Raw genomic sequence first — 26,701 nt, 5'->3', positions numbered from 1 at the left:
CAGATCTTTTCAGGGTCAACCCCTGTCGATCCCTTTGTTATCATGAAATATGTCATTTTACCACTATAAATATTCCTTGTTCTAGCTGATATTAAGAGACCTTTTCATTTTCCTTATTAGTGTTGCACAGTATGTCCTGTCTTTTCAATTTTTAATTTATCTGTCTTTATATTTAAAATGAAATCAAGGATGGGAATTGATCTGATATATCATGCAGAAGGGGTGAAGTAACTTTTTTGGTGAAAGGAAAGCTTACAAAGCAAGCGGGTGGTTAAGCAACCACATTCTCCCAATACACTTTGAGGATTCTGCTGGCCAACTACTTACCAGTCTTGTCTTCTTTCACCAGGTGCCCAAATCTACAAATCTCTGTTGTAAGAAATTTTTTTTCTGCTGGGATGGAAAAAGAGGGAAAAGGTCCTCAGCCTGGCTGTCACCCATTTCTCTGGTTGGGAGAGGCAGCAGACAGAATTGTAAAGGAAACTGAGATTGAGCACTTGGGTTATTCTTATTTTTTAATATGTTCTCTGTATCATCTATTCCTTGGCTGTCCAGTCTTCCATCTTTTCCTTAAAGTACTGTTATACTTTTGATTTTGGTGTGTGAATGGAGAATTCTGGAAAGTTTAATAAAAAGAAAAAACTTTCTCTTTTAGCCCCGTAGTAGAAATGGTTATTGCTGAGTTTAAGTCACAGAAGAATACAGCAGTCACTTGAGTTAAATCTCCATAGAATATTGTTTTTTAAATAATGAAATGAATTACAAGTACAGGCATGGTGCTTTTGCTTTCATGGTTTAATAGTGATGAACATAACCATTACAACTTTTCTCCTCGTTATAAATCATTTATTTATAATGGCAACTCAATGCCCCCTTGTGTTAGTGCTCCTGCATGCTCTGTGAGCGAGTATCTGCATGTTTGTGTGTAAAATTTATAAAGATTTGCTGTTACTGCTATAATTTACTACTAAGTCAAGGCACAAACTTTAACAACAGTTATCTACCTACTATACATTTCTCTCCTTTTTTTCTTGATCAGAAAGTTGAATACATATTCTTGTTAGTTACATATTCAAATACACACTAAGTACTTTTTTTTTTTAAAGAGTTCTACAGATATTTGCAAACCAGTGCGTGCTAGGGCCTTGAAACATATTCTCAAATCTACTTTCATGTCAGAAGATGCCATGAACATCTGATCTGTACTTTGGGTATATTGTCTGTAGGTTATCTATTTCTCATTTCAAGTAAAAATTAGAAAAATTAGTTTCGTTTAGTATTTACATTTTGCTTGCTAGCAGGTGAAAAGCGGAAGAAAAACCTTCCCATTTATAAGTGTGTATGTGTATGTGTGTGAGAGAAATTGTGTGTGCTTAAACATTATTTAGGTTTGTTGATACAAAAAAGAATGTTTCCTCCCAAAATTTCTTAGTAGATAAAGCACTCTAGTAATAATTTGGTGAAGAAAAACTGTGGCCAATTATTATTAAATTGCTGAGGAAATTTTACAAAGATAATTCCCCTTTATGTAACTATATAATAGTATAAAATTTACGACAGTTTTATGCGTTAAATGTGACTGATGTATTTTGCATTCCATTCTTCAAGTCAGATTCACATTTATGGGTTCTAGATATTTCCCATCTATTTCAGTGTCTTTAGGAGGGTACATTTTTATTTGCATAACTACACCTTTTCTATGTGCCATAAGTTTAATAAAATGGATCTGTTGGAAACGATTGCTCCGAGCAATAGTACATTATTGTTTGGCACAGAGATCATTGCTGGGTGGTGAGATTTGAATTTCAGCTATGCTGCTTGTGTTCATCTTGCAAAATGCATGCAATCTTTACCAGTGTAAAAAAGATTAGAGACTATTCAAGTCCTATCTAAAAACTGTCTGCATTTCAGCCTGCTGAAAAAATAAGAAACCAAGCATCAAAATGTTATACTGAAATAGAGAGCTGTTCTAATCGAGTACTCCAGACATGTCTTGAAGAAGAATGACTTCTATTGTGTGTTTGCACACTAGTTTTGTTTTTTGCATTAAGATTTATGTTTTATGGATTTACTCTAAGATAAAAGAAGAAGATGCAGTTCTCACTCTGGGAGACTCTGTTATCTCTCTTTTTCTTCCTTTCTCTTCTTTTCAAGATATCTCTTTTCATATCAGAAGTCTTACTGAGTGATTTGAAGTATCAAACTCTGTTATTGTAAGCATTTTCTTTTGTTTGGGATAAAATTCAATAACTCCTGTGAGATGTGATGGTCAGGGAGGTTAAGAGACTTGTGTCACTAAAAAGAACAAATAAATGGATATTGAAACTCATCAAAACTTTCAGTCTTTACCTCCCATATTTATCTCCCAGAATATCATTTACAAATAGCACAATGAAGATATTAGTGACACTTATGGCAAAGTATAAATTTTGTGGGTTCCTAGATGTATAGTTGAAATGCTTTTATTTGATGGAAATTTGTAAGCCAGCTGGGATTTAAGAGCATAATCTTTACTAACGAGTGTATTTTAATGAAATATTGTTTCAAATAATTTTTTTTGGTTTGCAGGTACAATTTTGGTGGACAACATGCTGATTAAAGGAACTGCTGCAGGACCAGATCCCACCATAGAACTCTCTTTAAAGGACAACGTGGATTACTGGGTGCTGTTGGATCCTGTTAAACAAATGCTTTTCCTAAACAGCACAGGCAGAGTTCTGGATAGAGATGTCAGTGACTTATTTTTTTTCTTTGTTCCTATTCTATAACTTTATTATAATTTAATTGGCTACATGTTTGTTAATATGATATTAAATTTTCTTTATGTAATTCAAGTTTATTTCTTGGACATATCAAGTATGAAAATTTAACTACTTGAAAGAAGAATGAGAAAGGAAGGGAACATCTGTGTCTATGAAAACCATTGTGTTTCTCTTTTAATACCCTGAAATCGTCTCAGATTTTTGAACAAGTGGAGAATAGACAGAATAGAATAAAGAGGTACTAACCTTGGCAAAGTAGGACAAGTGTGGTTATAATCCACTTATATCCAACAAGGGCAAAGTATAAGACTGCCACTCAGCCCCTGGCCTGAGGACAGAAGTTTGATGTGTGTCCTCAGTTAGCTATTTCGTAAGTACTAAGAATTGCTAGAATGGTGAGGCTATGGTATTATGCTCGTATTGCTGTAAAAATTCAAAGAGAAGATGAGCAAAATTTCCAGTGGTTCTCAAACAGTATGGCATAAGAATTTTAGTAAGTATGGCTAAATTGACAAAGTTGATGAATGTCTCACTTCTGAAAAAGTTAAGACAAATTCAGCAGATCTGTTCTCCAGAGCAACTTTGACTTCATTTATATGCAGAGCAGTCTTCCTTGAAGATCAAGAAGAGAGGTAAATTGTGTGCCTTAGCAGGCAGTCATATCAATTAATTACTGAACAGGGTCCTGGGAAAACTCAGGAACAATATGCAAACATACCTTCTCCAATTTCCCAGTTTGAGAAACCCAAACAGCAGATCCTCAGCTTAGTGAAATGGAATTATCTCTTATCTTTGCTCATAGTTTATGATCTGCTTTATAAAAGGGCTTAGAGTAGATGATCCCTTAATCTCCCACATCTAAAATGTGGAATCTTTAATAAATCTCAATTTGTTTCTTATTTTAGCACAGTTCACTATGTCCTTTATACCTGTGAATCTTTTGAATTCTTGTGGTTCACTCTTTCTGTTGCCACAGGGCTTTTACAGCTTCATTCATCACAGGGCAAATGTTTTTTTTTTCTAAAAATTCCTAACCCAGTGTCCATCTGTTTTCTGTGAAGCATAGACCACTACAGCTAGACAATTAGTGAAATGAATCAAAGTTTCTTCAACAAATCTAATTGCAACTGGAAATGATAATTTAATTTAATTGTAAAACAGTATAAGCATATATGGAAAATATAATAGAAAATAAATGAATATGTCTCAAGGTAATTTGCCAGCTAGGGAAAACAGCATTTAGTATTTTTCCTGCAACAAATTATTCTAAGCCAATATGTGTGTTAGTACATATATATTTAACATTTATTTCTTAAAATCAAATCATACTTTGCATTATGCTATCAGCATGGATTATATATAATTTGAAATTCATTTTTCCCTGGGAATGATTCCACAATCATTTTTAATAACTTTATAATGCTTATGGATGAAAAACCAGAGGTTTTTAAAAATCTTTTATTTTGGACATAAAGTTTGTTTTAACTTTTTAATGATTACAACAAAAATGTTGCCTTGAGAATTTTATAGTGAGAGCATTCATCTTAGCATACTTGTCCAATTTTTGGTTTTGCTTTCTTGTGGTGCTGGGAATCAAATCCTTGGCCTTGCTTATGCTAGGCAAGCATTCTACTGAGTGCTTGGGCAGATGTTTTAGCAAGATAAATTTATTTATTTACTTTTACTGAACTACTGGTATAATTATATGTGTTTTACTAAATGGTCTTCTATATATACCAACATGAGCAAATAATTATAGAATTTAAAATTAAAAAGTATAATAAATAATTATTTTTCTTCAACATTTTATTATAGTTCTTAATGGTTCCACTGTGACATTTCCATGCATGTATACATCATGCTTTGATTGTGTTCATGCTCTCAGCTACACTCTTTGATCCTCCTCTCTCACCTCCCTTCCATCAGTCCTCTTCTCTATCTCTAGTAATATAATACTTTATATTCGGGTCATGTTTTTCTCTAGTTTCCATATGAAAAAAAACATGCAATACTTATCATTCTTTATATGGCTTATTTCCCTTAACATGATAATCGCCAGTTCCATCTATTTTCTGCAAATGACATGGTTTCCTTCTTCTCTCTGGCTGAATAATACTCTGTATTACATTTTCTTTATTCATTTACCTGTTGATGAATACTGAGGCTAATTCCATACCATGGCAATATTGTTATCAATGCTGGAATTAATGAATATGCAGTAATCTCTTATGTATGCTCACCTCATTCCCTTTGCGTATACATCCAAGAGGGGTATAGAGGAATCATGTGGTAGTTCTATTTTTAGTTTTTTTGTAATATCCACTCTTTCTTTTCATAATAAGTACATTAGTTTACATTTCCACCAAAAATGTAAAAGGATTCCTTTATACCCACATACTCCTCACATTTGTAATCATTTTTATTCTTCAAGGCAGCCCATCTATCTGGGGTGGGATTTTGATTTGCAATTCCTTGATGACTAAAGATGTTGAGCATTTTTTTCACATATTTACTGGAAATTTCTACTTCTCATTTTGAGAAGTGTCTGTTTTTATGACAATGCATTTTTTTTTGCTGATTCTGTCATATAATATATTTTGAAATCAGAAATTATGATAATTACAACATTGCTCTTTTTGATTGAGATTTCTCTGGCTATTCAGGGTCTGGTGTGTTTCCATATGAATTACCGGATTGTTTTCTACAGCTCTGTGATGAATGTTATTGGTATTTTGATGGGAAGAGCATTTAGTCCATAGATTGATTTCAGTAGTATGCCCATTTAAACAATGCTAATTCTTCCAACTCATGAGTGTAGAGGTCTTTCCATCTTCTAGTGTCTTCTTCATATTCTTTTCTTTCCTCTGTGTGTGTGTGTGTGTGTGTGTGTGTATGTATGTTTTAATTTTCAGTGTAACAGTCTTTCATATCCTTAGCTAGATTTATGCCTGGACATTTTTTTGAGGCTATTTTAAATGGTATTATTTTTCTGATTTTTTTCTTTGAGGATTTCTTATCAGTATAGAAGAAAGTCACTAATTTTCAAGTTTACTTACTATTCTGCTTCTTTGAATTTATTAGCACCAGGAGCTTATTGGTAAGCTAGAATTTTCTAAATATAGAATCATGTCATCTGCAGTGATAATTTGACTTGCTCATTTCCTGTTTATATTCCTGTGTTTTCTCTTAGTCACCTGATTATTGTGACTAACATTTCAAGTACTATGTTGAATAAAAGTGATGAAAGTGGACTCCCTTGTCTTGTTACTGATTTTAAAGGAAATGTTTTCTGTTTTTCTCCATTCAGTATGATGCTTACTATGGGCTTTTCCTATATAGCTTTTATTGTGTTGAGGTATGATTCTTATTTACCAAATTTGTTATCATGAAGGGATGTTGAATTTTATCAAAGGTTTTCTCTGCATGATTTGAGATGTACTGTGATTTTTTTCCTTTTTCCAATTTATGTTACTTATTACATTTATTTATTTACTTATTTATTACATGTATATGTTGAACCATCCTTGCATCCCTGAAATGAGACTAACTTGATGATGTATGATATTTAATGTATTGTTGAATTTTATTTGCAAAGTACTTTCTTGAGGATTTTTGCATGTAAGTTCCTCAAAGATGCTGGTTTATGGTTTATTCTTTTTTAATGTTTTTTATTTTTCATTTATTCATATGTGCATACATTGTTTGGGCCATCTCTTCCTCCTTACACCACGTCCTCCCTCCCCTTACCTCTTTGCTTCCAGGCAGAACCTGTTCTGTCCTCTTCTCCAATTTTGTTGAAGAGAACTTTTTGTATTCTTACACAGTTGTTTACAGCAGGATAATACTGGTTTCCATTTGAACACATGGAATAACTTCAGTCTACCTGGAAAACCATTATTTATCTTAACTTTATTATTTTAACATTACTTGTGTTAATTTGGAATGAGATAATTTTTTTCTTAGGTATGCTTCTCAATATGTGTAATTAACATTTTCTGCAAAAAGGTGATTATTTTTTAAAAATTCCATTTGAAAATTCCCATTTTTACACATAGATTGCGTGTATATATGCATATATATATTTAGGATATATTACATTTATTTAATTTAAAACATGTCCCTTCTCAAAAGTTAAATGTTCACAAAATATGCACTTAAGATAGCTATATTATTGAGAATATGTGACAAACTCTTATAGTTTCATTTAAATTATAGGCATTTACAATTCTTGGAGTTGTTGCTCCATTTCTTTGAGCTACTTATTTTGTGAATTTAATGAATCATAATAGAAATATGAATTTTATAAATGGCAAAACAGACACAAAAACCATGGTTTAACACTACTAACTGTCAGAGTTCCATGTTTTGATTACTGCAGAGTATATTCAATGCTTTTGTTTTGTTTTGTTTTTTGTAAACTGCCTTGGAAATTTTAGTGAAAATTATGCCACTTGCTTTTGCATCTAATGATGTTTTTCTAAAATTATTTTTATTTTTATTCAAAGTTTTTTGGCTTATAAGAAAGCATGAAATGCCTTCAAATGAATTCAGATTAATGGGAAAGTGTGTTAAGACAATCAGTATTAAGTATGAGAGAAATAATCTATTTTTAGGAAAATAGAAAGTCTACCAGGGACACAGGAAGTCTCTTTGGTCTTAAACCACATGGTCTCTAGTCTCTATTTTTCTCTGTGTATATTCTCCATTCTTCTTTATGAAGATCAGATTTTTTTGTACATTTGAGTTTTGATCTCCCTTTTCATGTTTACAATTGGACTTTAGCTCCTTCTCTTCTTTTTTCCTCCCCTCTCCTCCCCTCCCCTCCTCTTTCCTTCCCTCCCTTGTTCTCCTCTCCTCTCCCATTTTCTCCCCTCCCATCCTTTCCTTTCCTTCTAATTTTTTAATTTTTTTTTTTTAGTATAGGAGTTCAACTCAGGGTCTTATGCTGGCCAGGCAGGAGGTCTACCATTTGAGCAATGCCCCCAGCCAATTGTGACTTCTACGTTTCTGATGTTTCACCCCAGGCCAACTCCCTATAAACTCTTAAATGTTACCTTCGTTATTTTTCATATTAATACTTGCATTTAGCATCCACATGTAAAAGAAAACAGCAGTGTCTGACTTAGTTTACCTGTCATAAAATATTCTACTTCTACCCATTTTGCTGTAAACAATGGAATTAAATTTTTATGACTGAATCATTATTCAGCCATTATATATATATATATATATAAAATTCTCTTTATGTGTTCATCCATTGATTGGCTCCTAGAATGATTTCACGGCTTAGTTATTGTGAATAGTGCAGCAAAAATATGGTCATGCAGGTCTATTTGATAAGCTAATATCGTTTTCTTTGTATATATACACTGTAGTGGGATAGCTGTGTCATGGTCTCGTTTTGTGAGGAACCTACATATTGTTCTCCGTAGTGGCCATATTAATTTGAATTCCCACCAGTAATATGTGCTGGTTTGCTTTCTTCCACATCTTTGCCAGTATGTGTTATTAATTGTCTCTTTGATAATAGGCATTCTAAGTGGGGTGACATGATATCTCACTGTGGTTTTGTCTTGCATTTCCCTGGCAGCTGATGAAAGTGAATAAATTTTGGCCATGTGGTCATTTTTTCTTTTGATAAATATCCATTTATATTCTTTGCCCATTTTTTATTTGAGATATTTGAAGTTTTATTTTCCCATAACATCTTTTTTGTTCTGGATGTTAATTCTTTGTCAGAATAATAGCTCACAAAATTTTCCCATTCTGTAAGTTGTCTCTCCACTCTAATGATTATTTTAGTTGCTATGCAGAAGCTTTTTCATTTGATAAAATATGATTTTTCAGTTTCACTTTTTTTTCCTGTGCTTTTGGATTCTTATAAAAAAATCGCTGACTATAATTATGCATTAAGGTATTTCTTACCTGTTTTCCTTTAACAGTTTTGGTTTTTGGTTTTACATTTAGGTCTTTGATCCATTTTTATTTTTGTTTCATACAGGTTTAGAGACAGGGTCAATATCTATAGTTAATATCCAGCTTATAGACTGAAGATAGTTTCTTTTTTAATTGAGAGAAATAACAACTAAATAATACTTATCAGCTAGTATCAATGATAGTAAAGGAAGTAGGGATTAAGTCACATGCTAGATCTTTACTCAAATATGCACATCTTTTCAGCAGCTATTAACAGAAAATTTATACTAGTAGTTGTTTTAAATAATGACCCCGTACACAATTTATATGTAGCAGTTTCTTCTTTGTTCCATGAATGAAGCAATTAAGAATTCAAAAACAAAAATTACCATGACTGACTTTTGCCAGCAATTATTAGAGATAAACCAAAATTTCTCTAATACATTCCTAAGCATTGTAGAGTCTCTAAAGTCTCACTAATCAACTTAGTAGAGCTGTACTTGATATATTTATGACCTCTCAGTGAAACAGAATAGAATCTCTTTGCATGAAAAATTACACTGTGTTATATATGAGCCACAGGGAATCCTTGACTCAGGGTGATACATTGCAGTTTAAATTTATTGCCTGTTAAGTTCCATCCGTGCTACTAAGAGTTTCACAGGGAGCTAAAGTTGAGAGTGACAACAGTTCCAGGTGACCTGGTTATGTCTAATTTATGGGTACTCAGCAGGACTAAGTGGGGGCTCAGGGCACACGGTATTTGATCCTCTATTTGAAAAGACTGACCTTTGTGTCCCAGTGCTCCCATTTTATGCAGAACTACAGGTTGAGGTGAAATGATTTTATAGGTCTCTCTTGAAATATTTAGGAGATAAATAACTTTGGAAGAAAGTAATTCACTTGTTTGTCTTCCAAGAGGTATGCCAAGGTTTAGCAGCTAATATATTTATTCTGTTTTTTATAGTTTATCACTAATATAAATGAATATTTATTAATTTCCTGTATAATCCAAAATTATTTCTTTACATCTTTAGAGATTTAGTCTTTGAAATTAATTTTGATTTTCATGTAATATTTATACAAATTTATGAGACACATGTAGTGTTTTGATTCATGTATTTATATGATAGTTTCTACTTAAGATAATTATCAGGAATTGGTACAAATAGTGAAGTGTGAGGAGAGGGACAGTTTGGTCAATGGGTACAATACCACTGTTTGATAGAAGGAAGAAGTTCTGGTGTTCTGTGCACATCAGACTTGAATATAATGACAAATAATGGATTCTATGTATCTCCAAATAGAACAGAGAAATTTGAATGTTCTCACCAAAAAAATTAGTATAATTTTTATCCCCATTTTAAAAATTTTATCATTTTTACATTCAGTCACATGTGTATACATGGTTTGGGCCACTGCCCCCAAACCTTCTCCACCTTCCACTTTTAGAGATGAGCAAACTAAGCACAAGCAGAGTTCAAAATTCTTCCTGGATCATATTGTTAGTAGTATATGGAACTAGAAGCAGGAGTCAAATAGCTTGATTCTGATAGTGTCCACTCATCTGTCCCAGGCACAGTGCTGGTTACTAAGGGGAAGGTCATGATTATACCTAGAACAGTGCCATACATTTTATAGGGCTTCCAATGTAGTCAACAGACATAAATGGAAAGAAATATATAATGTAGATATAATGTGATGTATATAATACATCAAGTTGTGGAAGAAAACTGTAAGAACAAAAAAATGAATACTGTTGGGGGAAGTTGGAAGGATGCGGTAGTTTGAAAGCAAGGTACTTATTAAGATCAAATAGTCCAGATAGGCAATTCTGATAAAAATGATATAGTTAGAGGTAAAGTTTTATGAACTTGGTAGTGATAAAAATAATTAGTAATAGGCATTTTGCACAAATTACTAATCAGACAACAGTATCAAACCCAGGTAGTTGTGCATTCCAGGCTTAGAAGTTGTTAGTCAAGAGACCCAAGGAAATAAACCATTCCAATTAATGATACTTTTTCCCTTGAAAAAGTTTACGACCTTAAAAAATAATTTATTATAAAAATAATTAGATAAGTGAACATGAATCTATATAAAATCTGTAAGGAAGTGTTATTTATAATGACAGAAGTTGATAATTCTGAAACATCTTATTTTAAGTTATTAAACAAACTAAGTTGAAGTCTTACAATGTTAAGTCCCATAATGGAACTTCAAAGTAATGCAAACCTTAATGTTACAGTAAATTTCTAATTAGAAACATGGATATGTCTTCTCTCTCTCTCTCTCTTTTCTCTCATGTGTATGTGTTTAACAAGTATATGTTTTGAGAGAGGAAAAGATGAATAATACAGAAATGTAATTGTATAGAATGAGAAAGTTTGGCTGGATTGTGAGTGCGTTTTCCTCTTTTGATCATATTTTATTTTTAACAGTAATAAGCATATAATATAACAAAAATATGTGAACACACAAGTTATATACTCTCTCTTCCCCTAAGAATTTATTAGTTGATACAACATTTCTACAAAAAAAGTTCATATCATTGTCTTTTTAACTTTTGGAGACAAATTTTTATCATGTCACTTCTCGGCATTGGTTTTACAGTTCCACTCTTCAGTAAATGCATATGAGTTTAATGCTATTTGAAGCCTAATATATTGAGATATTAAATTGTATAGTTATGATTACCCTATCTTGTTTTTACAACAGTGAAAATCATTAAACTTTTCACATTTATTATAAAGTGTATAAAGTGTTGAACAATGTGTGTTGAATAATGAAGGGTATCGACAGGGATGAATTGTACGTTTTATTAAAGAACTGAATCTTCTGCATTTCAGCCACCCGTGAGCATACACTCCATTGTGGTGCAAGTTCAGTGCATCAACAGAAAAGTTGGCACTGTTATCTACCATGAGGTGCGAATCGTGGTCCGGGACAGGAATGACAACTCGCCCACGTTCAAACACGAAAGCTACCGTGCCACAGTGAATGAGGTTTGTGTCTTTTTTTGTTGGTATTGTAACTTTCTGCATTCTATGAAATTTTATGAGTCCTGTATTATAGTGAGCTAACGTGCCTAAAAATACTAAGAAAATGTTGTAATATATAATAATACTTAAAAGAAATGCGTTCTGTTCACTTTTAATGTCATTCCAGGAGAATTCATTTAGCTACAATTTTCTTTCTTTTTGATCATCTTAGAAAGTTTATTGCCTGACTCCATTACATGATTACTAAAGCAAAACAATTATTTATCTGCATTCTAGGCATTGGTGTAATGTCATTTTATCTGTGAAGTGGTTCCACTTATTAAATAGAGGAGAAAAATATTTATGTGGGATTGTGTTAATTTAAAGCTATACGCTCAACTTTAAATTTAATTTTTGGAATATTCTGAAAGTTTAAATAGTAATTCTTACTGAATTATGAAAAGGAAATGCCAATTTTTTAAAAATATGTTCTCAAAGGGGTTTTATTGTTTTTATTACAAGGTTCCTTTTTTTGTTCTTGTACATTGTTTTGTTTTCCCTTTGAGCCAAATCTGTCACATGTTATTCTTTAACAGTAGTTACTATATTAATTTATTTTAGTTCATAAAGCTAGAAAATAGTTCTCAATTATCTCTAATACCTCTTACTGTTTGTGTTTTAGCCACACACAAATAAATGGCATTAAGAAAGTTCATATATTACCAGGTTCTTTTACTTCTAAGATATTTGTAATATTAAAAATTCATTTGATACATTGTAAGAACCTTTGTTACAGCTAATACAGTATTAAAATTTGAATGCCTACATTCTCTCTGAAATTAAGGAAAATACATTTTCTTTATGTAAATGTTCTTTTATTTGCAATACTTTAGAAAAAATGAATTACAAGTAATATAGGACTTCTGATATTAGAAATCCTAAAAGCCTAAACTGTTTAGCAGTACAATCCATTGGTCAGTAAATGCTCAATCTTTTCAAAACATGTTTAACAGGTTTCAGTTATAATGACAGAAGCTACATAGTTATAATGTCATTGAATTTAAACATACATAAATGTTTTTATTTTCACCATCTAAAGTGCAACCTGTGAGTTAGATTTTGCTTTGTTTGATTGAACGTTAATTTCATTTGAGTACAAACTGATAGGTGAATTATTTTAGGCAACAGATCTAATTGGTTATCTATTCTTCCACTACATTTAATTGCTTCTGGATCCCTGTTTGTACTTCATTCTAAAATGTATAATTCTTAACTTGAATTTTAAAGCATCCTAGCTAAGGACCTGTGTCTCACAACTATAATCTTAGCTACTCAGAAGGCAGAGATCAGGAGCATCACAGTTTGAAGCCAGACCATGGAAATAGTTCATGAAACCATATCTCAAAAAAACCCATCACTCCAAGGGAGGACTAGCTAATCTTTCTGAAATAACATTTAAATCATTTCACTCTACTGTTCAGTAATTCTACAGTTTCTCATCATGGTCAAGAAGAGGTCATGTTCTTCCATAATCTTACCATTTGTCAATATATTCTTTCTTAAAAATTTTTTTATTATTCATTTATTCACATGTGTTTACATTGTTTGGGTCATTTCTCTCCCCCCCACACACAGAAACTGTTCTGCTCTTATCTCTAATTTTGTTGAGAAGACATAAGCATAATAAGGAAGACAAAGTGTTTTTGCTAGTTGAGTTAAAAATAGCTATGCAGAGAGATTCCCAGCATTGCTTTCATGTACAAATGTGTTACAACACAAGTCGATTCATGTCTAACTGATCTTTTCAAAGGTTATGGATCCCCTTCTCATGTTGACCTCTGTCACTTTAAGGTTTCTGTATTAGTTCCTCTGGACTGGGGACATCAAACGTTTTCATGTTTTGGGTTTTCTATCTAACCCCATACATCCCGTATGTGCTCTCCCCAGTCATGTGACCAAGTCCAACCACATAGTTGCATTTGCCCTACATCTAAAGTCCGCATATGAGGGAGAACACACAATTTTTGGTCTTCTGAGCCTGGATAACCTTACTCAGAATGATATTCTCCAGTTCCATCCATTTACTTACAAATAATAAGATTTCATTCTTCTTCATGGGTGAGTAATTCCACTGTGTAAAAATACCTCATTTTTGTGATCCATTCATCAGTAGTGGGACATTTTGGTTGTTTCCATAACTTGGCTATTGTGAATAGTGCTGCAATAAACATGGGTGTGCAGGTGCCTTTGGAGTAACCTGTGTTGCATTCCTTTGGGTATATCCCCAGGAGTGGGATTGCTGTATCAAATGGCAGGTCTATGTTTAGATTTTTAAGAAGTCTGCAAATTTTTTTTCAGAATAGTTGCACTAGTTTGCATTCCCACCAACAGTGTACGATGGTTCCTTTGTCCCCACATCCTTGCCAACACATGTTGGTGGTGGTGTTTTTAATGATGGCTATTCTAACAGTAGTGAGGTGGAATCTTAGTGTGGTTTTGATTTGCATTTCCTTTATGGCTAGAGATGGTGAGCATTTTTTCATGTGTTTTTTGGCCATTTGAATTTCTTCTTTTGAAGTTCTATTTAGTTCAGTTGCTCATTTCTTAGCTGGTTCATTGATTTTAGGAGAGTTTGGTTTGTTAAGTTCCTTGTATATTTTGGTTACCAGTCCTTTGTCTGATGTATAGCTGGCAAATATTTTCTCCCACTCTGTGGGTGTTCTCTTCAGTTTAGAGACCATTTCTTTTGTTTTGCAGAAGCTTTTTAATGTTATGAAGTCCCATTTGTCCATCTTTTCTCTTAGTTGTTGGGCTGCTGGGGTTCTATTGAGGAAGACCTTGCCTATACCTATTAGTTCCAGAACATTTCCTGCTCCTTCCTGTACTAACTTCAGAGTTTTGTGTCTAATATTAAGGTCCATGATCCATTTTGAGTTGATACTAGTACAGGGTGATAGACATGGATCTAGTTCCAGTTTATTGTAGACAGATAACCACTTTTCCCAACAATATTTACTGAAGAGGCTGTCTTTTCTCCATCGTATATTTTTGGCACCTTTGTCAAAAATGCGGTGAGTATAGTTGTGTGGATTCATATCTGGGTCCTCTATTCTGTTCTACTGGTCTTCATGTCTGTTTTTGTGCCAGTACCATGCTGTTTTTATTGCTATTGCTTTGTAATATTGTTTGAAGTCAGGTATTGTGATACCTCCAGCATTGCTCTTTTTACTTAGTATTTCCATGGCTATTCATGATCTCTTGTGTTTCCAAAGGAACTTTAGGGTAGATTTTTCAATGTCTATGATGAATGTCATTGGGATTTTGATGGGAATTGCATTAAACATGTAGATTGCTTTTGGTTGTATAGCCATTTTTACTATATTGACTCTACCAATCAATGAGCATAGGAGAACTTTCCATGTTCTGTAGTCTTCCTCAAGCTCTTTCTTTAGGAGTTTATATTCTACTTGTAGAGGTCATTCACATCCTTTGTTAAATTTACTCCTAGGTATTTGATTTTTTTTTTGAGGCTATTGTGAATGGAATTGTTTCCATATATTCCTTCTCTGTTTGTTCTTTGTTGGTGTATAGAAAAGCTAAAGATTTTTGTAAGTTGACTTTGTATCCTCCCACCTTGCTGTAGCTATTTATGATGTGTAAGAATTTTTGAGTAAAGTTTTTTGGGTCTTTAAGGTATAGGATCATATCATCTGCAAATAAGGATATTTTGACAGTGTCTTCACCTATTTTAATATCTTTTATTTCTTCTTCTTGCCTAATTTCTCTGCTATAAATTCCAGTACTATGTTGAATAGGATAAGGGAGAGTGGGCACCCTTGTCTCATTCCTGATTTTAGGGGAGATGTTTTCAATTTTTCACCATTAAGTATGATGTTGGCTGCATTAAGTATGATGTTTTATATAGCCTTTACAATGTTGAGGTACATTCCTTCTATTCCTAGTTTTCTTAGAGCTTTATCATGAAGTGGTATTGGATCTTGTCGAAGGCTTTTTTTGCATCTATTGAGATGATCAAGTGGTTTTTGTCTTTGCTTTTATTAATGTGCTGTATTACATTTATAGATGTGTGTATGTTTAACCCCCCCCACCAATGCTGGGATGAAGCCAAGTTGGTCATGGTATTGGATTCAGTTTGCCATTATTTTATTAAGTATATTGCATTGATATTCATTAAAAGAAATTAGCCTGTAGTTCTCCTTTTTGGAAGTGTATTTGGTTTGGGGATGAGACTAATATTGGCTTCATAAAATGAGTTAGGCAGTGTTCCTTCCCTTTATATTACATGGTACAGTTTATAGAGGGTGGGTATTAGTTCTGCTTTAAATATCTGGTAGAATTCAACAGTGAATCCATCATGTCCCGAACTTTTCTTTTTTGGGAGACTCTTGATTGCTGCTTTAATTTCTTTTTGTGTTATAGATCTATTCAGGTGATTAATATCCTCTTGGTTCAGTTTTGAGTGGTTGTAAGTTTCTAGAAATCTGTCCATTTCTTCAAATTTTTTTAATTTATTAGAGTATAGGCTCTCAAAGTTCTCTCTGATGATTTCCTGTGTTTCCATGGTGTTTCTTGTTATTGCCCCTTTTGCATTTCTGATTTTACTGATTTGGGTTTTTTCTCCTCTCATTTTAGTCAGGTTTGCCAGGGGTCTGTCAATCTTACTTATTTTTGCAAAGAAACAGCTTTTTATTTCATTGATTCTTTGTATTTTTTGTTTGTTTCTATTTCATTGATTTCATCTCTTATTTTAATTATTTTTTTCCTTCTTCTTGGTTTTGGTTTTGCTTATTCTTGTTGTTCTAGGTGTTTGAGTTGTAGTATTAGATCATTGATTTGAGGTCTTTCTGTCTTATTAATATATGCACTCATGGCTCTAAGCATTCCTCTTTGGACTGCCTTTGCTGTATCCCATAGGTTCTGGTAGGTTTGTTTTCATTTTCATTAATTTCCTGGAACCTTTTAATTTCCTCTTTTATTTCATCAATGACCCATTGATCATTGAGTAATGTGTTGTTCAGCTTCCAATTGTTTGCATGTTTTGTACTGCTGTTTTTGTTGTTGATTTCTTTTTTAATGCATTGTGGTCAGATAGACTGCAGGGGATTATTTCTGTTTTCTTATAGTTGCTGAGGCCTGCTTTGTGCCCTAAGATATGGTCAGTTTTGAAGAAGGTTCTGTGGGCTGCTGAGAAGAATGTATATTTTGTAGAAGTTGGATGAAATACTCTGTAGACCTTAGCTAGGTCCATTTGATCTATGGTGTGATTTAGTTTTAGGATTTTTTATTGATTTCTTGTTTTGATGACCTGTCTATTGGTGATAGGGGGTTATTAAGAAATCCCACTATCACTATGTTGGAGTTTATATATGTTTCCAGATCCTTCAGAGTATGTTTGATGAAATTGAGTGCATTGACATTGGTTGCATGTAAGTTGATAATTGTTTTTTTCCTTTTTGTGTATTTTCCTGGTTTATTAGTATGGATTGTCCTTCTTTATCTCGTTTGATCAATGTAAGTTTGAAGTCTACTTTGTCCAAGATAAATATTGCTACTCCAGCCTGTTTTGTGGGACTATTGGCTTGGTAAATCTTCTCCCAGTCTTTCACTTTCAGCCAGTGCTTATTTCTGTCAATGTGGTGGGTCTCCTGTAGGCAGCAGATTGTTGGATCTTCCTTTTTAATCCAGTTTGCCAACCTGTGTCTTTTGATGGGGGAATTTAGTCAGTTAATATTCAGTGTTAGTATTGATAAGTATGTGGTGATCCCTGTCATGTAATTGTCTTTATTCATTAAGGGTTTGATTGTGTGTAGCTGCATCAATATTACTCTCTACTTTCTTGCCTTTTCTTCTCCTGTGCTTTGGTACTGCCTGACCTTTCATGGTTTTGTTTGCTTTCACTTTCTGTGCGTAGAATTCCTTGAAGAATCTTTTGTAGTGATGGGTTGGTGGTCATATATTGTTTTAGTTTCTGCTTATCATAGAAGACTTTTATTGCTCAATCTATTTTGAGTGATAGTTTTGCTAGATAGAATATCCTAGAATTGAAGTTGTTTTCATTCAGTGCCCAGAAGACCTCACTCTATGCTCTTCTTGTTTTTAAGGTTTCTTGTGAGAAATCTGCTGGGATTTGATAAGTTTACCTTTGTATGTTATTTGTTTTTTATCTCTTACAGCCTTCAATATTCTTTCTTTGGTCTATGTACTTGTTGTTTTAATGATAATATGTCATGCAGTAGTTCTATTTTGGTCAGGTCTGTTCGGTGTTCTCAAGGCTTCCTCTACCTGAATTAGTATAGTTTTCTTTAGTTTTGGGAAATTTTCTGTTATTATTTTTTTGAATATATTATGCATTCCTTTTCTTTCACCTCTTCTCCTTCTTAAATGCCCATGATTCTCAGGTTTCATCTTTTGATAGAGTCATTGAATTCTAGCATTTTGTTTTCACAGGTCTTGAGTTGTTTAACTAATAGTTCTTCAGTTTTTCCTCTAATTGCCATTTCATCTTCAAGTTTTGAGATTCTGTCTTCCATTTGTTTTATTCTGCTGGAATGGCCTTCCATTTTGTTTTGTATTTCAGTTTCATTCTTTTTTCTGAGGTTTTCCTTATTGTGGGTCACTTCATCTTTAATAGTGTCAATTTTCACCCTTAATTCATTATCTCTCTGTTTATGTTGTTCTCTGTTTCAGTTTGGTGTTTATATAGAGCTCCTATTATTTCATATATTTATTCTGTGTTTTCTCATATTCTTTATTTTTGATGTCTTAGAATTTCTTGAGTGCCTTCTGTATGTTTTGGTTGACCATGTCTAGTAACATCTCTATGAAATTCTCATTAATTACTTGCAGTGTTTCTTCTTTCAGATTGTTCTTCTGGGCTTCATTTTGTCTCTTGATATAGTTTATCTTTGTTTTGTTGGAGTTTGGATATGGGTATCTGTTTTCTTCAATTCACTCTAAATCCTATACTACTTTGTTTTGGTGGAGAGAATGGTTTCCTTCCCTTTTTTGTCTACCCATATTTCTATTATGTACCATTTTTGTCCCTGGACTATGTGTAATTTAGTATTAGCTGGGTTACAATATTAATACTAACAAAACCAAGAGACAAGGAGAAAAAAAGAGAAAGAGAAAGAAAGATAAAAGAAATAAAGAAAGAAAAAAGAGAAAAAATGGGAGAGATGATGGGTGATCAAACAGCAAACCAGACAGCCAAATGCTTAAAGAAGTGCAAAAAAAGGAAAAAAAATCACCAGTTCTGGAACAGTAGAATTACAGTCTTAGTTGTTCTGATGTTAGTCCTTTAGCATCCAGTCCTGTCTGTCTGTGTCTCTTAGGTGGGTTTGAAGCCCTCCTGAGGTGGTCTGCCAAGTAGGGGCCTGGTGGAGCAGGTATCTGGCAAGCCTGTAAAGCTGGGGCATGGTGGGAGCCTAAGGGACAGGGACCCAGCAGAACGTGACTCCAGCTGTCCCACACAGAGCTTGGGCCTAGCAGGCCCGAGGGGCTGGGATCCCAGTGGGGCATATATCTGTCAGTCCCATGTGGAGCTGGGGCCCAGCTGGGCCTGAGGGGTGGTGATCCTGGCAGGGTAGTCATCTGGTGGTCCCACATGGAGCTGAAGCCCAGCATGGTCTGAGGGTCATGGTGCCAGTGGAGAGGGGATCCTGGTGGGGTGTTGATCTGTGCAGTCCCACATGGAGCTGGAGCCTGGTGGAGCCAGAGGGACAGGGAGCCTGGTGAAGTAGAGCAGCAAATCCATAGGCTTATGGTGTGGGGACTTGGCCTAATGGCTGTTCTTTTAGTAGATCATGGTGTGGAGAAGCCTTCCACGATCTAGGGGCTTAAAGTGCTGTACTTTCAGCTCTCCTTTGTGCTTTACCTCAGTTGTGTCTTCAGCGTCTCAGCAAGGTCCCTAATTCATGGAGTTCGTACGGTCTGCATCTATGTCCCAGTTATTGTCTTGGATCTTTCCTGTCAATATATTCTTAATTTCAAATTCTACCTGATAATCTGAATCTTGTTGAGACTGAATTCCTCAAGTCCACATTCTGGGAATTGGTCACATGGTACATTGAGATCCTCCCAATGTTGAAGTATTCAAGATTTTTCAACTACTAAAGTTTAGTTTAGTACCTACTTTCCATAAATCATCCCTCCTTGACCATTCAGCAATCTTTAATTTCTCCAAACCATGAAATTTTGCAGCATCCAGATGAATGTTAATTAGAGTGATAAAACTTATAAAAAGTTTAAACATGTTATCATAGCAATTATTTTGATGGACCTGGTTTTCTTTACAAAGCTCTACTTGCCTTGTTCAAATGACACCTATTTCTCAGGGCACTTCTGTACAGACAACTAGGCAAGCCTATCCCATTTACACTATAGTCATAACTTCTAATATTTGTTACATAGAACTTGTGTCCTTGAGGACACAATCAAAAAGTTTCCTTTTTGATTTCACCCACACAGTCTAAAATCTATTTTTTTTAAATCAAAGATATATTTATACCTGAAACAGTATTACAGGAAAAACCTCAGCTATATTTGTCATCCCTCACTTATATTTGGGTAGTTTTTCTATAGCTGTAGTTCTAGTTTAATTAATCTGAACCACACACACACACACACACACACATACACATGATGCTGTCTACATTACCTGAAAAATAAAATTAAATTGAATGGGTTTTCCTCTGCAAGTGTGCAGACTACAAGATAATTTTCATATCCCCTTTAGTACAAGACATTCTATTCATGTAGGTAAGATCTAAAATTAAAAAGATTCACTCTGGTTTTAAAAGATAATTGATGTGAAATTATTTCACAATTTATTAAAATATAAAAGAAGGCAGGTATGGATTTCTTATCACAGATTTATAAAAGAAACTTTCAAATTTAAAATCCTGATTAGTCCCTCCTTTTTTATCACTGTGGCTAAATTGAGACCTGGAGCCACACATAAGTTGACCGTTCTTATGGAAAATAGACCAGAAAAATGGAGATAAGTCCTAATCCTTGGTTCAATTATCAATTGAATACTTACTAGTAAACATTGCAGTAGACTTGGGTAACCACTTTCATGAACCTGATTTTAGAAAATAGTATCAGAGTATGAATTTATGGTATTATGTCATAATATTGCCATAACTATCAGTACATTTATAAATGAAGTTTGAGCCTCTTACACTCCTTGTAAGCATGTTCTTCTATTAGTAAGTCAATAATTTACCAAAATATTTCTAATGCTTTATCTAAATGTTAAATAATGATTATAACAAAGGTTATAATTCTTGATTCCTGAGCAACACAGAAGACATTGCAAGTATTTCATCTATTTGGGTAATTACAGACATTCAATTAATATTGGACAACTGTACCACTAAGTAATTAGACTAGCTGGTTTGTTGAAGAACACATTGCACAGCATAATTGCTGATCATTCTTATGGATATTTTAGATGTTAGCAATCATTTCTGAAAGTGACATGCTTAATAATAAAAGCATCCCAACCCCTATAAATTTGACATAATAAAAAGTAAACAAGTAAAAATCAAACAGTATTTTAGTAAATTATTAAAGGCAAACTCTCATTGCATAAAATTAGAAAATGTTTTGAAAGTGAAGAAATAGAGGTAGTAGGTCAAAACTCCTTTTCAAGATGCTTCAGTTAAAGGAGAAGGAGAAAGCAGTATACAAGAGATGAAGGAACCAACATGCACTTTAAAAGGAGAGGAATCTTGAGTATACTTGCATGTCAGGCAAATTTCATATTAAATGTAACACTTGTTAGAAATTTACATCAACATCATTTCTTCCAATAATCACTTCAAAGAGAGAGAAGACCCAAATCAGCAGAATTAGAGATGAAAAAGGGAGTAAGACAACAGACCACTGACATCAAGAGCATCTTTGGGGAATATTTTGAAACTTAGAATAAATGGATGAATTTGTCTCTCTCTCTCTCTGTGTATATATATATATATATATATATATATATATATATATGTATGTGTGTGTGTGTAAATGTATGTATATTCATATATATATGATGTACTAAAAATTGAAAAAAGAATGCATAAAACACCTAAATAGATCTATAGCAAGCAGTGATATTGAAGAAGTAATAAAGAATATCCCAACAAAGAAAACCCCAGGATGGATGGAATAATACCAATACTCTTCAAACTATTTCATAAAAGAGAAAGGGAAAGAACACTTCCATGCTCACTCTGCAAAACCAGTATTATCCAGATACCAAAATGGAGAAGGACATTCCCAAAGGAAAAATATAGACCAATTCTATAGTAAAATACTTTCAAGCCAAATACAACATATTAAGTAGATCACACACCATGATCAAGTTGTTTTCATGCCAGGAATACATGGACTGTTCAACAATCAATAAACAAAATACAAATCAATTACCAATATATCAAATCTATTACCAATATATCAATATGCAAATCAGTAAACAAAATACGGCACATAGAATCATGGACAAAAATCACATGATCATCTCAATAGATGCATAAAATGCCTTTGACAGAAGCCAACATTCCTTCCTGATGAAAGTACTGTATAGACTAGGTATATAAAGATCATACCTTAACACAATAAAGGTTAGTATGACAAACCAATATCCAACATTATTCTGAATCGTTGAGACCTGAAAGCCTTTCTTATAAAATAAGGAATAAAATTAAGGTATCTGCTTTTTACTATTCTTCATTATAGTGCTTCAAATATTACTCAGTGTGACAACCAAGTAAAAGAAGCAAAAGGAATACAAATAGGAAAAGAAGAAGTAAAATTATCCCTCCTCACAGATGATATCCTAATATATTTACAAAACAATAAACACTTTATCAGAAGACTCTTAGATCTCATAAACATTTTGAACAAAGTAGTAAATTACAAAAGCTACATATGAAAATCAATTTTCTATACACTAATAATTAACTTACAGAAAAGTAATTCAGGAAAATAATTTCATTAACAATAGCCTCCAAAAATAAAATAATTAAACATAAACTTAAGCAAATATGTTAATTAAAAAGATACAATAAAAAAGATACAATGAAAATGTAAAGCAGAGGAAAAAATTATAGCAGATTCTAGAAGATGAAAAGATCTCCCATGTTCATGGATCAACACATCAATACTAAAATGTCTACATTGCTGAAGTCAATATCTAGATTCTATACCATCACCATGAAAATGCCAATAGTATTCTTCACATGAGTAGGAAAAAAAATCCTAAAGTTCATAATGAAACTCAAAAGATTCCAAATAGCCAAAGTATACCTGAGCAAAAATAACAATGCTGAAAGTATCACAATACCTGACTTCAAAGTATGTAACAGAGCCATAGTAACAAAAACAAAATGTTATGGACACAGGATGAGATACACAAACCAATGGAACGGAAGATACAGAAATAAGTCCATGATGCTATAGACATCTGATTCCTACAAAAGTACCAAAAACATCCATTGGAAAAAAGACAATCTCTTTAACAAATGATGCTGGGGAAACTGGATATGAGCAGTTATAAGACTGAAACTATATTCCTGTCTCTCACTGTGTGAAAATCAAGTTTAAATAGGTCAGATAACTTAATGTAGGACCTGATACTATTTGAGAAAAGCATAAGGAAAACACTGCAATGTTTGGACATAGGCAATGATATTTTGAATAATATGCCAGTAACTAGAGAAATAATAGCAAGAATTGACAAGCAGCATTATGTTAATTTAAAAGCTTCTGCATGCAAAGGAAACAATCAACAGAGTGAAGACGCAGCCTGCAGAACAGGTAAAAGAATTTTCTAGTTATTCATTTGACAAAGGGTTAATATCCAGCACATATAAAAAACTTTTAAAAATGAAAAACCAAAATAACAAATATTCCAACCAATAAATGAGAAAATGAATTCAAAGATCTAAAAAGAACAAATATCCATGGCCAATAAATGCATTAAAAATGTTCCAAATCTTCAGTCATCAGGAAAATACAAATTAAAACTACATTGACATTCCCTCTTACCCCACTCTGAATGCCTTTCTCCAAGAAGACACAATTACCAGTCTTTGGAAAGAAACTGAAGAAAAAGGAATATCTATACAATATTAGTGGGATTAGTATAACCACTATGGAAATCATTATGGAGATTCCTCAGAATAAAACTTCCATTTGATCTAGCTGTGCCACTTCTGGGTATATTCACAGATGTATCAAAATCAGATGATTATTGAGATACCTGTGTACCTCTATTTATCACTGCACTTTTCAGAATAGCCAAGGAATGAAATCATTCTAGGTGCCCATCAGTGAATGAAAGAATAAAGAAAATGTGAGATATGTAATACTTATATATGTACTTACATATGTGTGTATATACATACATATATATTTATACATATAGGCCTGCACATGCATATACATACATAATGGAGTATAATTCAGACATAAGAAGAAAGAAATAGTGCCATTTGCGGGAAAATGATTGGAAATGGAAATCTTTATGTTAAGTGAAATACTCCAGTCTTACAAAAATAAGTATCACATGTTATCTTTCATATTTGTAAAATCAGACATGAAAAAGGAGACATTACCAAGGATACTACAGAAATACGAAGGATCATTCAGGGTCAATTGTGGACAATTATATGCCAACAGATTGGAAAACACAGAGGTGGATAAATTTCTAGACTCATGTAAACTGCTAAAATTTAACCATAAAGGCACAGAAAACCTAAACAAACCAAGAACAAATAATAAAGTTTCATCAAGAATGGAATGTCTCCCAACCCCCTCCCAAAAAAATGCCCAGGGAAATTTTGCCAAACATTTAAATAAATAGCACCAATTATTCACAAATGTTTCCAAAAAATTAAAAGGAAGGTAATTTTTCAAAATTCATTCTATTAAGCTAGTCTTGTACTGATAACCAAACTAGAAAAGGACATTAAATAAAAAGAAAAAGAAAACTACACACTAATCTTTCTGATAAAAACTGATGCAAAAAAATCACAACAAAATCCTAGGAAACTACATCAAATAGCTCATCAAGCATACCATACACTCTTAGGTGCAGTGTAATCTCACACCTATAATCCTGGTACTCTGGGTTTGGAGATTGGGGGGATCACCATTCAGAGCCAGCCCAGGGCAACAAAAGACTTAGCAAAACCATCTCAATCAATAAGCCAATTGTTGTGTCATATACCTGCAATCCTGTAACCCTGAGAGTCCTTAGATAGGAAGATGGAGTTTTGAGGCTAACCCAGATAAAAATGTGAGACCTCACCTGCAAAAAGAGTTGGGGACATGGCTCCTATAGTAAATGACCTTCCTAGAAAGCACAAGGTCTTTAGTTCTAATGCCAATAAAGGCACTAAAGCATAGAGTAAAGAAAGGACAGTCTCTTCAATTGAGAGTGTGGGGAAAAAAGAATATCTTAATAAAGTAGATGAAACTAGACCCTCATCTCATAATGCATACAAAAAAAATCAACTTAATATGGCCGAAAGACTTAAGTGTAACACCCTAAAAGTATGAAACTACTGGAAGAAAATGTAGAAATAAAACCCTACAAAACATCAGTATAGACAATGATCTTTTTGAATAAGACTTCAAAAACACAGGCAACAAAAGCAAAAGTAGATACATGTGTTATATCAAGCTAAGAAGATTCTGTCCATCAAATGAAACAGGTAACAGAGTAAAGAGACAACATAAATAATGAGAGAAAACATTTGCAATGTATTTGAAAATGTATTAGTTTTCACAAATACAAGGAATTCAAACCAGCACTCAGCATCATTACCTTAAAAATAATAATGTCAAAAATAATCAAACTAAAATTTGGGCAAATAATTTCAATATATATTTCTCAAAACAAGATATACAAATGGTCAAGTTTATCAAAAATGCTCAAAATCACTAACTTTCAGTGGAATACAAATCAAAACCACAATGAGATATCATTTTACCCTAAAAAAAACTACAAAAGATGTAATTAAAAAAAATTATACTCTAATTATTGTATGGAGAAAACAGAAATTGCTCTGTTGTTGGAATTGTGGAAAACAGTATGGAGTTTCCTCAATAAAGCTAAAAATAGAATGGCCATATAATCCATCTACCAACTATTGTTTATATCATATAGACATGAAATTGATTTATCAAAGAGATAATTATACTCCCATGTTTGTTGCTGCAATACTCACTATAGCTAAAATATGTAATCAACTATGTTTCTATCAGTGGATTAATGCACAGAGAAAATATGGTATATCAGGGTCTATCATCAGAAAATATGGTATATATATATATATATATATATATATAATTGAGTGTTAGCCACAAAGTAATGAAATCCTGCATTTTGTAGCAAAATAGATATAACTAGAGGACACTAAAAGAAATAAGGCACACAGAAAAAGAGAAATACTTCATGCCCTTGCTTATATATGAGAGATAAAATATTGATTAGGGTTAGAATAAATTCTAATGATCTGCAGGACTGTAGAGTGGCTATAGTTCACAAGAATTTATTTTATACTTTGTGAAGAACTAGAAGAGTTCAGAGTTTCCCTCAACAAGGAAAAGGTAAGTGCTTAAGGAGATGAAAATGCTAATTACCTTATTTAATCATTATATACGTTATAAATGTATTAAATTATCATATTGGAGACTTGCACATATGCTCAAGATTTCAATGCTAGCTGCTTGGAAGGGGGAGATTGGGAGGAATGGTAGCTGGACGGTAGCCCAGGTGAGACCCTCGTCTCAGCCAATGGCTGGGCATGGTGGTATGCACTGTCATCCCAGCTATATGAGGAAGCAGAAATAGACAGATTGTAGCCTGGACTGGATAGGGGATAAAGCAAGACCCCATCTCCAAAATAACCAACACAAAATTGGCCGGTGGCATGGCTCAAATTGTAGAGTATCTGCCTAACAAGTGCCAGACCCTGAGTTTAAACACAGTACTGCCAAAAAAAGTATCACATTGTA

General features: G+C 33.3%; 1 protein-coding gene across 7 annotated transcripts in view; it reads left to right on the top strand.

Moving 5' to 3' along the window:
* Window positions 1-26,701, top strand: part of Pcdh15 (protocadherin related 15) — a 1,704,270-nt gene that overhangs the window by 1,168,810 nt on the left and 508,759 nt on the right. For all 7 annotated transcript variants that reach the window (XM_074078885.1, XM_074078880.1, XM_074078883.1 and 4 more), the window contains 2 exons: window positions 2,569-2,729; window positions 11,528-11,683. In XM_074078885.1, coding sequence (XP_073934986.1) covers window positions 2,569-2,729; window positions 11,528-11,683 — 317 coding nt within the window. The remainder of the gene's footprint in view (window positions 1-2,568; window positions 2,730-11,527; window positions 11,684-26,701) is intronic.

This window comes from Castor canadensis, chromosome 7 (genome assembly GCF_047511655.1).
Source record: "Castor canadensis chromosome 7, mCasCan1.hap1v2, whole genome shotgun sequence".
Lineage (NCBI taxonomy): Eukaryota > Metazoa > Chordata > Mammalia > Rodentia > Castoridae > Castor > Castor canadensis.
Note: the sequence above shows the minus strand (reverse complement) of the source record. Positions and strands in the feature narration are given on the sequence as shown.